Source organism: Gossypium arboreum, chromosome 12 (genome assembly GCF_025698485.1).
Source record: "Gossypium arboreum isolate Shixiya-1 chromosome 12, ASM2569848v2, whole genome shotgun sequence".
NCBI classification, from domain to species: Eukaryota; Viridiplantae; Streptophyta; class Magnoliopsida; order Malvales; family Malvaceae; genus Gossypium; species Gossypium arboreum.
Window position 1 is genome coordinate 118459063 of NC_069081.1, and position 18542 is coordinate 118477604.

At 26.4% G+C, this 18542-nt stretch overlaps 1 protein-coding gene across 2 annotated transcripts; it reads left to right on the forward strand.

The window, feature by feature from the left end:
• Positions 1–10638: 10638 nt before the first annotated feature.
• LOC108479916 (BAG family molecular chaperone regulator 1) lies at positions 10639–12989 on the forward strand. Of its 2 annotated transcripts, none has more exons than XM_017782768.2 (5): positions 10639–11117; positions 11312–11614; positions 11699–11955; positions 12029–12175; positions 12261–12989. In XM_017782768.2, exons 2-5 carry the CDS (start codon positions 11374–11376, stop codon positions 12636–12638), a joined length of 1023 nt encoding a protein of 340 aa, XP_017638257.1. In that variant the 5' UTR covers positions 10639–11117; positions 11312–11373; the 3' UTR covers positions 12639–12989. The 2 variants fall into 2 exon arrangements, with proteins under 2 accessions (XP_017638257.1, XP_017638258.1); XM_017782769.2 differs by having other exon boundaries at positions 11337–11614.
• The last annotated feature ends 5553 nt before the right edge of the window (positions 12990–18542 follow it).

The following is an 18542-nucleotide window of genomic DNA, read 5'->3' on the forward strand; positions in this document are numbered from 1 at the left end:
ACTTTGCCCTTTGTCACCTTTATATGTCGTTTGAGTTACCGACGCGTGTCCAACCCAACGAGTCGGTGTTAGATCTCGCAGTGGCGATGCGAGCTTGTGATTGACGTGGCAAAATCTAATTCGTTTGATAGATCGTGAGGAAGATGCTATTCTGGGTAACGAGTAAGTTAGTACCTTTCAGAAAATGATCTGCTGTGGTTTGACGTAGAGTAAGGCTTTTTGTTGAATAGAGTAAGTCGCGTTTAGAAAACATGACGTGGGAGGAATTGATTGGATGTTGAAAGTAGGTGTTTTTGAGATTCGAGAATAAAGGATTGTGATCTCGGATTTCGCATTAGATATTAATTTTAATTAATTAACTATATTATTATACGGTTAAGGATAGGGATAAATCATCAGAGCGCCACGTGTAATGGAAGGATCGTAAATAGAAGCAATACGCTGCATAGCAGTGTTTAAAATTGATATTTATAGTCATATTTTAATTTATTAATTGATTTTGACACGTTGGTATTAATTTTATAATCAAATTTTAAAAGGACAATAAACAAATAATATTTCTTGAATTTTTATTTGCTTTGCGTTCGAGGAGGAAAGATACTATCACCTGTCGGTGTCACAGCAACTGAACAACAACACATTAATACGCTGTATTTTTCTATTGGTTTCTGAATAGAGTTTTCTTTTTTTTTATTTAATTATCTAATATTTATCTTCCATCTCTGCGATTACAATTCTTTTAAGAATATTTGTTATAATATTACTCACAAATTATGCAATTTAAATTAAAATAAATATAGAAATAATTCACAAGTTGAAATCAAACATGAAATATAAAAATCCAAAAAGATTTAGCCTTTCTCAATAGTACTAAATCCTCGGGATCTTTTTTATTTTCTATTATGGTTTTAAACATTTGACCAACTTTGTTAATAAATCACGAGAGTTAGATGAGATAGTAAAGATTTTTTTTATCTTAATCAGTGATTAAATATTCGATTATCGTTCTGGATATGAAACAATTTTAACTCACTCCAATGAATACCTTCAAAAGTAAAAAATTAATTACTTTTTGTGTTTAATTTTGGTAAAATGGGGTATTTGTATTTGTTTTCATATTGGTTTTAAATTTTATGTAAAGGTTTATGGTTATCTTTTCCGATCAACAATGTTGTCTTCAATGTTCGTATATACATTTTCTTCTTGGGAGGCAATGTACCTTACCATTGCATAAGTTATCTATATTTGACAAAATCTTATATATTTTTGTACTAAAAGATAACAGCAATAACATTTTAATGCTTAATTATGATTTTAGAATTGATTCATGATTAAGTCCTTATATTACTATTTTGAAATATTTAACCCATTATATGAATAACTTACAAAAAAAAAGATTATACCGTATTTCATGGTTCCCTTGACATGATAAGTAACGACACTCAATGCTCATCCCAATAAGCCTATCTATAAATCTAATTAATCCACTTTGTTATTGGCCCAGGTAGAAAAAGAGTTTACTTTCTGTACAAAAAATGTAACTTTTCTCAATTACATGTTTCACATTAAAACAAAAATATTTAATTTACGTGCCAAATGATATATTAATAAAAGAAAACAAAACAAAATTTAAAATAAGACTTTATATTTAAAGATTGAAGATATAAAAAATAATGTGTGTACTTACCTTTTATTTAATTGTCCGACCTTATTTAACTCATGTGATTAATTTAATTATACTAATATATTACGAAAAAATTAATTTTATTGGGATTATTTAAATACTGAATTTTGTTTAGATTTATTGGGCTTGGTCTCAAAAAATAATATTATTGGGCTTGTTTTTTGTATCTAACCCAGCCAACAAACTTTAATCATATGCACAAAGCCCTTTCAAATATTGAAGGGATTCTTTACACTGGATGGAGTTTTTTAGCTTAGTTGGGCCTTAATAATAGTCCCATTTGCTATTTAAAATAATATTTAATTGGAAATAGGTTAATATTAATTAAGGTAAATTACATTAATAGTTACTAATTATTAGTAATTTTTTTATCATTCGATTATAAAATGTTACAAAATAGTTTCTCAAACGGGAAAATAATGTGACGACTTTTAAAAATTGACCTCAACATTTATATATTGCGTGAATTAAATTTTGATTCTAAAAATTTTAACATTCTAACATTTATTAATTTCATTTTTTTTTACTTTTTTTTCTTATAAATTAAAATCGAAAGGAGTGTTGTTGAATGATTTCTTATATTAACATATTACATACTATGTTTTGTTTTTAAATTTTATTACTTTATTAGACTTAAAATTTACCTAATTACATATTTAGAATATATATTAACAAACATGGTATAAAAAATTAAAACATAATGAGTAAATTGCATCAAACAACTCTAAACTATAAATTTATTCTAAATTGGTTTTAAATTTTAAAATATTTTAATTATATTCATAAACTATCAATGTTATATCAATAAAGCCCTTCCATTGCTAAAATCATTAATTTAATTGTTAAATATACATTAGATCTTATGTGACATAATTTAAAATTATTTTTTTAAAATGAATAATGTAAAAATAGATTTTGTACATATCTTGATTTTGAGGTTTTGAAGCTTTCATAGAAACTATTGTCCTCTCTCTCTCTCTTTTCATTTTTACTTTTTTTTTTACTTTTCATTTTAAATTAAGTTACATAAGATTTTATGTATCATTTAATGGTTTCGTGAATGGGAGAGCCTGATTGATATAACATGGATAATTTAAGATGTAATTGGGACATTTTAAAATTTAGAGACCAATCTAAAATGAAAATCATAATTTACATGATTTGGTGTAATGTAAAATTTCTTATAACTACAAATTTAAAAATTATACTTTAGAATTTTTTTGGAGAACATATCTAACATAAAACCTAAAGCACCTTTGTACCTAGTGGCGAGGTCATATGGCCCTTAAAATGGTAAAATTTTAATTTATACACTTTATAATTTATAAAATTTTAAATTTAAAATGATAAAATTGTATTTTGACAACTAAAAATAATCAAAAATTGATTTAACTATTTAAAAACTATAAATATATAAATAATAAAAATGATGAAATTATGTTTTATTTAATTCTAATCTTCCTAAAAATTTATGAATTTGCTACTGTTTATACCGATATTTAATGTGAAGGATAAAAATATCTTAAACAGTGGTGTGAATAAAATTAATTATGAATATTATGGGTATTAGATGGCATGAATAATTGTTAAAAAGAATTGACCCGGTCTCCATAGCATTGGCGACAAAAGAAAAGCTGGCCTAATAATGATGAGATAAAACTATTAATTTATAAATTGGAACATGGCATTTAATCCTATAAAAGACCAAAAGATTTAGACAAGTCGGGGGGGCAACCTCAAAATCAAACCACAAAAGGTGTCCCAATTTGCATATAAAAAGTGTCACATGATGAGCTGAACTGAGGTTGATTGCCCTTTTTTTCTCCCCTTAGACATGTATGTCGCTAAATACCCACCATATTACGTTACTTGTGACTTATTGATTGAATTTATTTTAAAATTAAATTATTATTTTAAGTTTGAAATTTTAAAATTTTAAAATAAATATTTATGGGTTTGTATATTTTTCGTTATATAAGTTAACATAATAATGATAATATATGTTTTATATTTTTGGTATTTTCAAAAGATAATATATTTATATATATATGTTCTTCTTCAATGTTCATAAATTTTCTTTTAATTTTTTTTGTTTTATATTTTAAATATCAATTACGAGTTTTTTATTGCTACTTTAAATTATTTTATTAATTAATTAATTTTTGTTTGTGTATAAATACCTCTTTTCATATGAATTATTTTTTCAGATAATAATTTTTTTTCTAATTTCGTTTGGGTTACTATGTAGTATATGATTTAGTGAGTTTTCATGTTTTAAGTATAATGTTTATTTCGATGGCGTATTCATTTCTATTGTTTGAATAGATTATATATTTTGAAAAGTTTGTCCCATTGTTCTCCAAAATATTTACTATAATATTTATACTTAATATCTGATATTTCTTTTTATTCAGAGGTTGTATTGTTTTATTTTAAACTGTGGTGTGAAATTTAAGATTTGGATTTAATTTTTATTTTGTATGACATTTAATTTCAATTTTAGGAAATCAAGTTATGATTATTAATTAATTATGTATGAACTTTAATTTTTATTAAAATAATTAAATATTATTTTTTATTGTTGAATTGTAATTAAGATCTTTAGTAATAAATAAATTGGTAATTAAATAAGTTCTCTTCAGAGACGAACAAATGCTTTAAATTGAATGTTTCTAAAACCCCATTATACCGTTAAATTTTTTAGCCAAAGCTTTAGAATTACGTTTATTAATGGAATACAAATTTTATCTAAATAATTAATTTTTCTTTAAGTATTTAGATCAAGTTCAAAATTTGAAATCGATATTATTAAGAAGGCCTTATTTAAATAACACCTCAGTCTAAACAGGAATATGCTTAAACCGTAATATGGAGAATACCTTTGATGATAAAAAAGCAATTTTGTATAAAATATTACACACTTTAAAAAAAAACTACACTTAAGTGATAACGAGTGATATATAAATTTAGAGTTAATCATATAATGACACGTCATTAAACAAATCTTAAAAATAAATACAAATGATTAATTTTATAAATTTGTATTAAATGTAAATCTTATCAAAAATGGAAACCTGCTTGAGGGAATATTGTTTTTTTAAGATATTTTAATATTTTTACAACAATTAAAATGATTAACATTTGTATATTTAATGTGAATTATAGTTTATTTTTATATTAAACCTGTGTGTGAGTTATTGTAATTTTTCTAATTGAAAGACAATTACATTTATTAATTACTTAAAATTTAAATATAAAATAATGAACAAGTCAAACCTTTCATAATTGACTTAATAAATAAAACACTAAGGACCCGATAACACAGCCTTTGAAAGTGAAACTCCATAGCTTTTATATACGCAACTCAGGTTACATTTAACCATAATTGGTTGAATGGTGTTCCAATAATTGGCTGATAATCTCTTTTCTTGGTTTTTCTAATGTTTTTTTTTCCCAAAATTTGTTGTTAATTTCAAATGTAAAAGTTTCATCCGAATTTTTATCGAAAATTAGATTATATTTACTTTATCTACTTAAAATGAATAAATTAATCTCATTAAAAAGTAAATTAGTCCTCTTATTATAAATTATATCTATTTTATTATTAAAATTTATCCATGCGTATCAACATAAAATACACATGTCATTATTTAGTTATTCCGTCAACTAACCCAGTTTTTAACAATAAAAATAGATGAAATTTAAACATAAATAATTAATTTATTTTTGATCAAATATATAATGACTAATTTACTTAATTTAATATAGTCATTTACTTAAGTTAATATATTAAATATAGTAGTTATTTATTGAAATTCATGATGTTTCAACATTAAATATGGCAAAATTTGAAACAACCAATTGAGTATAAAATATAAAATATAATTAAGAGCAGAATAGTATAGATATTAGGTGAAATACCCATTGCATCCAAGGTAGTTACTTAGTTGTCTTTCAATTCCCTACTTTATTTCTTTATCATTTAAATGGTGGTTAGATTTTCATTTTCTAGATTAATAAAATCAAGACCTACCACCCCAAACTCTCATTTACCATATTAATCAAATTCATCCCTCAATTACTTTAATTAGAAATTGATTAAAGGTTTTGTGACCATTTTGATTACGAGTTAATCTGGATATTAATTAATCCAATACGTTAAAATTGTTATGTAATTACATTAATTCTCATTTAAAAGAGTGTCAACATCTCTTTTTTATTTATAATTTTAATAATAAAATTACTTAATATTATATACTAATATATAACAAACTATCCCTTAATTTTCAATGTTACCATGGAAGAAAATGCATATATATATAAAGGGTAGTAATTAATTTAAATTTTAATTGTAAAAATAAAAGTAATTAATTTTGTTACATTAATAGACTCAGTCTAAAACTCATAGCTACTTCTACAATAAGTAACAATAAAACCATTTTAAAGAATGTTGGTTGGTTTTCAAGGTTTTAGAAAAATAAAATAATAATTGTAGAGTAAACTTTTGTTTATCACCCAAATGGAAAGAATTGAATGCAGAATTTTAAAATATTAGTATGAATCAAAGTGCAATCGAGTCGAATTTGAATAATAGTAAGTTTGATATTTGATTCGAGTTTAATCAAATATTAATTTTTGAACTCAATTTAGTTTAATATTTTATTTATCAATTAAATTTGTTTATCAATTTTATATGTAATCTTAAATTTATGTTCAATTAATTTTATTTGTATTTAAGCCCTTTTATACAAGAAAAGTGAAAAATAATTTTATAATAAAAATATATTATAATTGAAAATTGACTAAACTCTTAAGTAATTCAAATTTAATTTAAAATTTCTTTGAGTTAAACTTTTTAAATTAAACTTGAACACCATGTCATTTAATTAATTTTTAAAAATAATAAAGTTTTATGATTCTACATATCATATTTTATAGACATAAAAAAAGAATTTGGTATTTAATTATTTTTAATTTATTCATTTAACAATTTATATATTTTAATTTTCTGTTAATTAATAATATATATAAACATGACTTTTCGGATTAATATAATAGTAATTAAGCATATTATCGTAAGAAAACATTTTTCCACATAAATTATAAATATCATTATTTTTAGTTACAGTAAATAAATTAAAAAAACAATTATAATTATAAAGACTTTAAAATATTCTCATTGGAGTTAGGACAAAGCAATAAAACAAAAACAACAACAACCGGCTTTCTTGAACTGGTTTTGGTTTGGTCTAAAGTCCAAGCCAAGTGAGCTGCACCGTCCCAATCCCAAAACCTAAGCTCACGCACGCCACGCAAATATAATTTTGGGTAAATTCTACATAAAGTTACTAGGCTATTAATAAATTTATATTGGCTACTCAATTTTTAAAAAATTATAAAATGGCAATTAAATTATTTGAAATATTTCATTTAAGTCACTTTACTGTTAAAATCGTTGATGTGTAGCCTTCTTTGCTCACACCGCTTGAATCAATTGAAGTTTTTTTTTTATAAAACAACTTTTTATGTTATGAATTTACGAATCAAAATTTAAACAACTTTCCTTTTCCAATCTCCAACATTGACTGTCAGATCAACTTGGATATAATGTATGTTCTTCTACTTATCTCGGGGTGAATCCAGTAAAATCATATTGGGGTCCAAAAGTAAAAAAAAAAAATTGTTATTTTATTGCCTTCGCCTAAGCCTTGGCCCCTAGTTACGCTTCTGTACTCGTCGATGGACACTGAACTACTATAATATTTGTCGAATAGTTGCTTGGAGTTCATTATTATTTTTAAAAAATAAACTTAACAATTCAATACCTTAAATAAAAAAAACTTTAACTAGTTCAATAATTTAAATAAAAACTTTTGAACAGTTTAGTGACCTAAATAATAATTTATTAATAATTTAATGCCCTTGAGTGTAATTTACCCTATATCTTATCGGCACTCACGTGGGAACACGGCTTCTTAAATCGCCACGTGTAAATTTTGGAACAGTCGTGTGCCCCACACGTGTGAAGAAGTGTCGGTGGCTGACAACAAAGTCAGACCCCTCATTAAAGAAGAGAAAAGAGTGGCAGTGAGTAAAGTGAAAATTAAAAGCGTAGGAGAAGTCTCTGCAAACTGGCATTTTTATTTGTACGGCTTGTGATTTGCCACGTACATCAGAAAAAATCTTACAGCATCACGCATTTTTTAATTTTTTTACCTCGGGTGCTTTTTTAAACATGGTGATTTTGACTGTATTATTATTTTTACCAATGTATACGTAACTGGTATTTGGTAGCTAGTTTACGTGTACTTTTGAAAAATAATGGACAGTTTTAGTTAGAACAACGACGTCGCCTTGATTTGGTAGAGTTCTTTTTTCTGTTGTAAAGCAAGACAAAGATATGTTTTTTCGGTTAAATTTTGCAGTTTCAGTACTAAATAACAACCACAAATCCCCATCTAGAAAGCTATTTTCAATTCTTTTATTATAATTACGGGTATTTTTATCCGTTTGAGGATTTAAATTTATTTAAATTTACTTTTTCGGACTAAGATGATATTTAAATAAAATTCTCTTGATAATAATAATTTAGATTCAAATTCAATTTGAATATCTAGAAAAATCTAATTTTGTATTTTTCAATTACTTTTTAACTTTATTTTTCCAGTAAATTAAATTGATGTTATTAAACTATTAGTAAATTTACATTTTGTCTTTAAACTTCAAAAATTTATAAAATAGTTATTGAATTATTTGAAAGTACTAGACTATTTGAAAGTTTTTATTTAAGTCATTGAATTGTTAAGTTTCTTATTTTTTAAAGTTCAACTAGCAAGTTTTAAGTGGTGATTCAACAATTGATAAGGTGGATTAGTACCTATCGACAAGCAACAAAATATACCTTAGATCAAAGTCAATTTGATTATCAATTTTAGAGATCGAGGAAAAAAATATGTGGATTTTGATCAAAGATTCATGATGTTAAAAACTATTTATTGAAAAAAAATTGAATTGTAAAAGAAAGAGAAAGGGAGAGCTTCGATTAGTGTAAGTGATGTGAATAGAGAAGGCCAAACAACAACAATTTCAACTGTTTGGTGAATAAATTCTTTTGTAATGATTAAAATTACAAATATCAAGGACTTAAAAACAATTTCACCGAATAAAAAGGATCAAAACTTTAACCTAGCCCACCGGTGCCGCCCTGTCGTCAAAGTTTTGTTTGTTTGTTTCGAAGAAAGTTTAAAAAAGGAGGGCCTCCCCAAGTCTCGAACTTCTTTATTTTTTATGAACAAGTGCAATGCAAAAAGTATTACTAAATTTGAATAATAAATACAAAAATAGGATAATAAGAAAATAGAAAATTACACTCAAGGTCATTAAATTATTAATATACATATTTTTTCTCATTTAATTTTAAAAATTATAAAATTATCATTAAATTATTCGAAAGCCAATATTTAGTAATTGTTTTAGGATTTAGTTTCTAGCACTTTTCTTGAGTGAGATAGTATCGAGCTGACACGTGTTACTAACTCTATTAAAGATTTAATTTGAAATGAGAACCCACTTATGATTCACATGTGATTTCAACTAGGGGTTAAATTTTATATTAATTTAAATTTATAAGTGGTAAAATTATACTCGGCATGTAAAAATAATAAAATTTTGATTTAATTTTTAAAATTTATAAAGATATGAGCTATTAAATGACGAAATTTCATTTTAGCTCTAATAAAGTTATACAACTTAATTTTGACAGAGAAAAATTTTTAATTTCACCCTCGATGTCACCTCTTTTACTTATATTTTGATTTTTAATATTTTTACTAAATTATTTTTATTTTAAAACTTATTCAGATTATATTATTAAGTTTGTTATATATATTGAGATATTTTACTCCAACTAGTATTTTATCTATTAAAGTCAATAATTATCACTAATTATATATTATCTCCAAATTAATTATTATGATAGTGTTATTTTCTTAATCCTTTTACTCCTTGACCATTTTCTTTTTAAAAAATACAAGTCACTTAAAACAAATTTTAACAATTTAATCAAGCCTCCTAATAGTAAAAGAAAAAGGGTTAATGTCACACGTGTAGAAAGTTAAGAGAAAAAAAAAAAAGAAAGCATGCGGCAATATTTGACTGTGAACCATCACCGGTTCGGTTGGCCCATTCTCCTCAAATTTCCATAGCATCACATCCTCCGCTCATCACAGCCGTTCGTTATAATCGTCTGGTCAACGGTTGAACCATACGTGTCTGACCATCAGCGTTTAGGCTTTGAAGCCCGTACTTTTATTAGTTAAACCATGTCGCAGCAGAGCACCACCCAGAGTTGGTGAAACTCAAAAGACCTATGTTTCGTGTTCTTTTTACAAAAAAATTTACACGGTTTGGCGGCTTCCTTGTTTTTCTAATTGTTTCCTGTAAAAATTTTCTATTAGTACTTATGTTATGCATAAATTATGAATTTAGTCTCATTAAATGATAATTGTTATGGTCATTAAGTCATATTATTTTAAAAAATTAATACTACAAATATATTATTATATATATAATGTCATATTAATTTTTATTTTAATATATTATTTACAAAAATTTAAGTAATGAATTTAACAATTATTATTTACTTTAAGACTAAAATTTTAAAATTTGAAAATATAATGATTAAAAATAATCAAATTGAAAAACATAAAACTATAATAAATGACTAATAATAAAATTTAACTAAATAAATTTAACTGTTACCATTTAGATTAAAATCAAAATTCTAAATTTAAAAAAAAAAAATAAAATTGACCAAAATAAATTAATTAATTAAATTTACAACATATGCGTAATATAAAGATTCATAGTAAAATTTGACCCATGGTTTCTTTTTGTTTTTTTTATGTGTTTTGGATTTATAATTATTTTATATTATAATTATTTTATTTATATAATAATGTTGATTCTTTTAAGTCACCACAGCAGCCGAGTTAGTTGTCCACTCGTTTTTTTATTCATTTTCTCTCATTTTTTTTCCTTCTTCTGCGAGTTTTCCAGAGATTCATCGAAAATTCAGAAAAAAAGAAGAAAAAGAATTCCACTTTTCTTTGAATTATAATTTTTTCGCTGTCCTCAACTCTTTGGCATTGTTTTTTTTTTCCTGGTGATTTCATCGTGAAAAAATCGCAGATTCTTAGTCTCATCATTTTATTTTTTATTTTTAAATTCCGAGATATTTTTGTTTACATTATTATAGTTGTAGAGAGAGATCTGAAGCTTTTAATTTTTTTCCGTCAGCGATCTGAGAATTTTCTGGGAAAGAATCGAAGGTTTTTGCGCTTTGTTTTCCCCCCTTTCTTTTACATTGTCTTTACTAAGACGCCATTGGCTGTTCGCTGAAATAAAGAGATAAAAAAAAAAAGGGCTGAAGAAGGTGAAGAGTCTCTGTTTCAGTTTCTTTTTCTGTCTTTGCTTAAAAAAATTCTTTTTTCTTCTTCTTCTTCTATTTTTTGTTGTGTAAATACGCGTAGGCGTAGGAATTGGTCTCCTATAATGCTGGGATCAGATTCTGATTTTTTTTTAACTTTGTCTGAAAAATACGTTTCTTCTCCTTGATTTTTGATACAGATCGTCTCATTTTCACCATTTCCAGAGATCCAAAACAATAAATATCCTTCTTTTTTAAAAAGATGATGAGGATGAAGACTAAAGCGACAGGGCTGTCACCGGCGGTGACAAATGAAGAATCAGGTTTTGTCGGTGGCGGTGAACCGACTGCTCATGATTGGGAGCTTAGACCCGGAGGCATGTTGGTTCAAAAGCGAGACCTCGACACCGGTCGTCCCCCTATCCCACCGCCGACAATTAGAGTCAGAGTCAAATACAAGTCAATCTATCATGAAATCAGCATCAATTCTCAAGCTACATTCGGTAAATCCCTAACTTTTTTTTTTCTCTTTAAATCAATTAATTATTACTTAATTAAGCTATTGAATGACTTTTTGAGGGTTTCAGGAGAGTTGAAGAAGATGTTAACAGGCCCAACGGGGCTACACCATCAAGACCAAAAACTTTTATACAAAGACAAAGAGAGGGATTCGAAGGCGTTTTTAGATACGGCCGGTGTGAAAGACAAATCCAAGCTTGTTTTAATTGAAGACCCGATTAGCCAAGAAAAGAGATTACTGGAAATGAGAAAGAATGCTAAACTGGAAAAAGCTTCTAAATCTATCTCTGAAATCAGCTTGGAGGTTGATAGGCTTGGTAATCAGGTACATATTATTGAGTACTTTTTAACTTATGAGCTTCATAAATTGTACTTAGAAAGTGTTGGATATTTTGTAGGTGTCTACTTTTGAATCTATAATTACTAAAGGTGGGAAAGTAGCAGAGAAAGATGTGCTTAATTTGATTGAACAGTTAATGAATCAATTGCTTAAGTTGGATGGTATTATGGCTGATGGTGATGTCAAATTGCAAAGAAAAATGCAGGTATTGAAACTTCAATTTCTTGTTCATTAAATGGTTTGAGTTTGATTGTATAAAGTTTGGGATTTATTTGTTATTGTTGATGAAGGTGAGAAGAGTTCAAAAATATGTTGAAACATTGGATATGTTGAAGATTAAAAACGCCATGCCTAACACCAATGGAGCTCAATCCGAAACACAGAATCGACATAAGCATAGTGTTCGAAAACAAGAGCAGCAATCCAGGCAAAGATTAGCACCAATTCAGGAGCAACAATCGAGCAACTCGGTTTCTCATTTGCCAATCCATCAACAATACCAGCACAAGCACCAGCACCAGCAGGCATCTGGTCCCGTCGTAGTTACCACGAAATGGGAAACATTCGATTCATCCCCGGCAACATTGCCGGTCACCTCGACATCTACATCTTCATCAACCGCTAATAACTCAGCCCCACCGAAGTTCCCTTGGGAATTCTTCGATTAAAGACAGTATGCTACTATGTCCTCTTTGGTTTTCATTTCATTTTTTATCTGTGTGAATGTGATTTGGGTTTGCTTCTTCTTCTTGTACTTAGATTTTCTCAAGCAACCCTTTTCTTTTTTTTTTTTTTTTTCCCATTTTCATAAAATCTGTCATTAAGTTCATCATAAAAAAAAAATAAAAAAAAATGGGGCGCTTCCATCATTTAAAAAAAAAAAACAACCCTGTTTTTATTCTCTTTTATATTCCAGTCTGTAATGTCCTTTTGATGGGTGACAAACATTTGTATATTTTGTAGACTTTGTTAAATTAAAAGATACTATTAGCCACTAGGTTTTGCCTAATGAGCAGTAACCTCCATATTTCTATGGTTGCCCTTGGTTGAAATTGGGAAAATCTCAGTTTACTAACTGATATAATAATGATGATGATAAAATATATTTATTAATTAATCTTTTGAGAACAGAGTTGATTGGCCAATGAAGTCCTTGATAGTTTCAGTTTATATGCCATTGTTTATAGTGGGGTCTAGTCTACTTGTACTGACAAAAAGGGATTGGTGTAAATTGGATGAGATTTGGGTAATTTTGTTTCACTAATATGTCCAATGATAGCCTAGTGTGATAAAAAAAGTGCAAATTAGGGGAATGATGATAGGTGGGTTAATGTATGTTCTAATTTAAGATTACCTTTCCTTATTTGGTCCATGTTCTAAGTATTTTAGGCTATGATATCATAATACCTATAACCGATTAGTGACAAAATTTATATATGTTTTAAATTGATTGTTATCGATTTTAGATAAAATTATTATAAAAGTAATTTATATTAAAAAAATTGACTAAATTAGTTATTATAGATTAAATAAAAAAATTTATTTATTTTTATCGTTAAAATTGATCATTGTATTTTAAATTATTGTGCTTCAAATTTAAGCCACATTGACCTTCAAATCAAAACATGAAACACGAAGTTGTCTATAATATTTTTACTGTGAATATGATTGATTACTTTAGGAAAAAGTAGGCTTCTATTCTTAATTGTTCTAGAATTTGAGTTTAGAATGGGTTTAATTCAATCATATATATGTGTTTCGAGATATAATTATAAATTTGTACCAAAAAGATAAAAAAATGAGAGATATTTTATAAAGAGGTCTTGGGCGTCGTTAATATAATAATTCAAAATGACATTGTCGGCAAGACTTTCTTTTTTTTCTTTTTCCTTTTTTTTTTTTTCCAATTTCAAGACTCGAGTGTGGTTGGTTGAGACAAGTATATTTAATGTTATATATATATGAAGCATTTATACTCATACTTTTTTGACTCGTAAACTTTGATACAAACTTGAAATTTGATAATATTAATTTGAATGTAAATTAAATTTGACCATAAAAGAATTAATTTAAAATAGCTCGAATAAAAATAATATAAGACTTATATTCAAAATGATTCAAATTTAAAATTAATTGAATTTTAAATAATTTGAATAAATAATTAAAAACATTTTGAACCTGAATAATTCGACTAAAAATTATGAATAACACAATCTAAAATTACTCAAATTTGAAACAATCGAACATATAATTATTAGAAGACGTAAACCTAAAATGACTTAAACCTCAGATGAATTATAAAATGACCCGAAAAACTTAAATTACTCAAACCAAAAAATTATATAAACACAAATATAAACACAAAAATAACTAGGACTTAAAATGATATGAACTCAAGATAACTCTATTAAAAAAAAAAACCTTGATTGACACTCCCGAATAATCCAAACTTAAAACAAGGTGAATTCAGAACAACAAGAATTATTTCCGTCAAAATAACTACTAGACACGTTAAAATAATTTAATTTTTAAAAAAGAATATTCAACAAAAAATAATAAAAAAAGAAGAAGCAAAAGTTGCTGTCTAGGCAGCTCATCTTCATAAAACCTAATTTCTCGAAGGGAAAGCAAGCGAAAACGAAAACAGGCCCCCTTCCAATTCTTGGGTTGCCATTATATATTTATATGGTCAAAAAAATGAGGTGTCGATCTAAGATCCAACGGAAAATTAGTGATAGGAAAAAGAGTTGGAATAAAGAGCATGGGAGTTGAACATAGCTTTTATAAACGTGAAAAAGCCACTGACATGAACTTCAATAATTGCAGGAGAAATGTCAATGTAATGTAGCAGAATCCTCCATCATAAAGGGTAGCTTCTCTAACTTTACCCTGTTCAACCATCAAGGTGGCATAAAATAATGCATGTTTTATTTATTCTAAAATTTAAATTGTGATTAATGTTTAATATATTATTTGGCAGTCAAGTTTGATAATTTTTAATGATATTTATGTTAACTTTTAATTTAATATGATATTTATATTTGTAATAAGTTATATATTTTGATATTTAAAATTATGTATAAAATAATGTGTGTTTAGTTTATTTTAAGATAATTTTATTTTTAGGAAGAGAATTTTATATTCTTTATATTTTATTTGTATTTTTTATATATTATATAATTTTTAAAATTTTAAAGTGAATACGATGACATTTTTGAGAGTGTCACATTATCGCACTATAAATGAATTAAAATTCAAGCATTAAATTAAAGAAAAATCAAATTTCGAACAATAATCATACAGATTCAACTTTAATTTAGTTTACATCTACGCAGCAAGTAGAAAAATGTAAATTCCAACATATTTTAATATGATTTTCGAGTAAAAATAATAATTATATTTATAGACGCATGGAGAGGGTCAAGGTTTTATTATTGCCAACTAATAATGGTCGGCCAGTTCTTTAACTTTTCCTACTTGTGTTTTCCTTTTTCAAATATTTGATGACGGGTGATAACGATTTTAAGTATATATATTTTTAAAAATATTATTTATGTAAATTGTTAAAACATATTTTTTAAATAAATATCATTACAAATGTATTGGTTTTTTTTTTATAGTTTATATAATTTTTTAAAAATAAAACTACTTGTAACCCCCCTAATCCATATCTGTCGCAGAAATAAGGTTTCGGAGCATTAACGATCAAACAAACATAATTTCTAAATATTTCATATTATATAATATTCAAGTCAAAACCAATCAAACTCATACATATTGTCCTTTATTTGAGCCCTCGAGGTCTAAAATACATGTTAGAAACAAATCGGGATTAATTCAGAAACTCAGAGAATTTTTCGAAAAATATTAAAAATTTTCAAAACTGTAGGATTCACACGGCAGTGTCCCATCCCGTATCTATACCCGTTTAACTCTCTGACTTGGGTCACACGGTCGAGCCACACGCCCGTGTGCTAGACTGTGTGCCCTTTCGAAATGGCCTCGCACGTCCGTATGCTAGCCGTGTGTTTCACACGGTCCAATCACACGCCCGTGTGTCTGACTGTGTGAACTCAAAATTAACCTTAAACAACGAGTTTACCATTCTCTGCAAGCTTGGACAATAAACAACTCAAAAATCATTTATTTAACCAATTCAAAACACGACCAAACACATTTAAATCATATCAAAACATACATCCTAGGTGTCTAACCAATGTACCCTCATTGGTACCACAATTATATCATCAAAGTATTGTTCAAGTCTAATTTGTAAACATGCCAAATTCAACCTATTTGGCCTATTTCATGTTCATTTAAACATTAACTTAAACATGCCATAATATGACCTCAAACATAAACACATAATTATATGTATATAACCAACCAATATTAACTTATAATCTTGTTTATAATCAATCCACAAAATGATTAATAGTTTGACACTCTAGGTACATGCCGACACAAAAGGAAAAACATCACCGCATTTGAGTTCAGGACCGTTGTTGGATGCTGGGCCGATGATCAAATTAAGTACCTAACTTGCGCACGGAAAACAAAACCATACGCTGAGCATAAACTCAGTGGTATTTCTATAATCCGAATATCAAAAGATATGAAATTACAAATATATAATCTAAATATTACAATAACCATATCATGTTTCATAATATCTCAATTCTCATTCTTGCTATATAAATAGCTTTTTACAATTTATTTCACATTTCATTCCTCATACCATGTCATTCCAATATCAATCATAAAATTTTATTATTCATTTTTCCCTATTAACACAACTCGGACTCGGGCAGATACACGGATTCTACCAAAACACACCAGTTTGGCACCCAATGTCTCATCGACTAAATCGAAGTAAATTGGCACCCGGTGCCTCATCGACTCGTAGTCGAAGAATCCCTGAACTCTTCCAATCTTATGGCATACCATCTACATCCGGCTCAGCCCGATACAATTAATAGGGTTTAATTTCACATTTCAAAAACAATCAATATCCAATATCAATTTTTCATATAATCACGTATACATATAAATTCAATTCAATATCAAAATGTCAAATACTCACCTCAATCACTTACCATAAATATTTAATCAAAATACAACAATTAACAACTAAGTTTAGATTATTGAAATACAAACCAAAAATACCGAGCTATTCCTCGTCGGTTTTATCTTTCCCCTTTTTAGTCGAGGGTTCCGGTACAATGTTAGCTACAGAATTAAAACAATTAAAATTCATCAATACAACACAATTCAATTTCATATTAAATATTTTAAATTTTTACTCAAATATTGACTATTTTTTTATTTAATCCCTAAACAGAGACTAACTTTATTTATTCACATTTAATTCTTTATTTTCATGCGAATTCCTCTTTAGACTAAATTTAACTCCCTATTTTTCACATAAATTCCTAAATTTCAAAATTTTCACAATTGAGTCCCTATTATACAAAATTTACTATTTGTTCTACAATTTAATCCTTTTTCATTTCTAACTTAATAATCTATCAATTTAGTCACTAATACTAAAAATTTTCAACATTAACAACATCTAAATATTCAATAATTTCTAAAATTTTGACATGGGTCGAGTAGTATTTAATACCGGAATTCCAAAAACATAAAATTACAAGAAAAATAGACTAAATTAACTCACCAATTCAACTTTGAACAATTGAAAACCCTAGCCTCTCTTTCTCCTTCTTTCTTTCCTTTTTCTTTATTTTTCCCTTCTGTTTCGTCTTCTTTCTTTCTTTTTATTTTATTATTATATTATAATACATGCATATATATATACTTAAATATTAAGATATAATATATTATAATATATATTTTAACTTTAAATTTTATAATAATTTCATCTTATGCCGCCTGATGAGCAATGGTATAATTCCTTCTTTAGTCCTTTTAGTTATTCTTTAATCTATAATTTAACTTTCACTCTTTATACAATTTAGTCCTTTTACCTAATTACTCTTAATTCATGCAAATTCGCCTAACTAAAACCTAATTAACCACACCACTAACTTCGTAAATATTTCTAATAAATATTTACGAATCTAATTTGAGAAAACGAAATCCCGAAATGTATTTTCCGACACCCTTAATTATCGAGTTGTTACACTACTTTAAAATATTATATTAAGGTTTGAACTTGAAACTATTAAGGTATTAATAATTGAAGAAGAGAATATTATAGATTATTTTTGGAATGTATTTGATTTCACTCGTATTGTGGGTGACACATAATTTAATTTTAATTAATTATATTTGGGTATAGTTTGATAAACTAAAAAATATTAAAAATTTAAATGACATCAATAATCACACAAAATATTAATATAATGTTTGATAAATGTAAATATAAAATTTTAAATATAAAAAGTTAAATATTAAATAATAAATATTTGTAGCACTAATAAAGTAGTTGATTTAAATTATTATTATTTGATTTTTATTTATTTTTTCGAAGATTTTGATGGAAAAATTCAATTGAATGATTTTTAGCATTTGTTACCAAATGGATTCAAAAAATAAAATCAAACAACTCA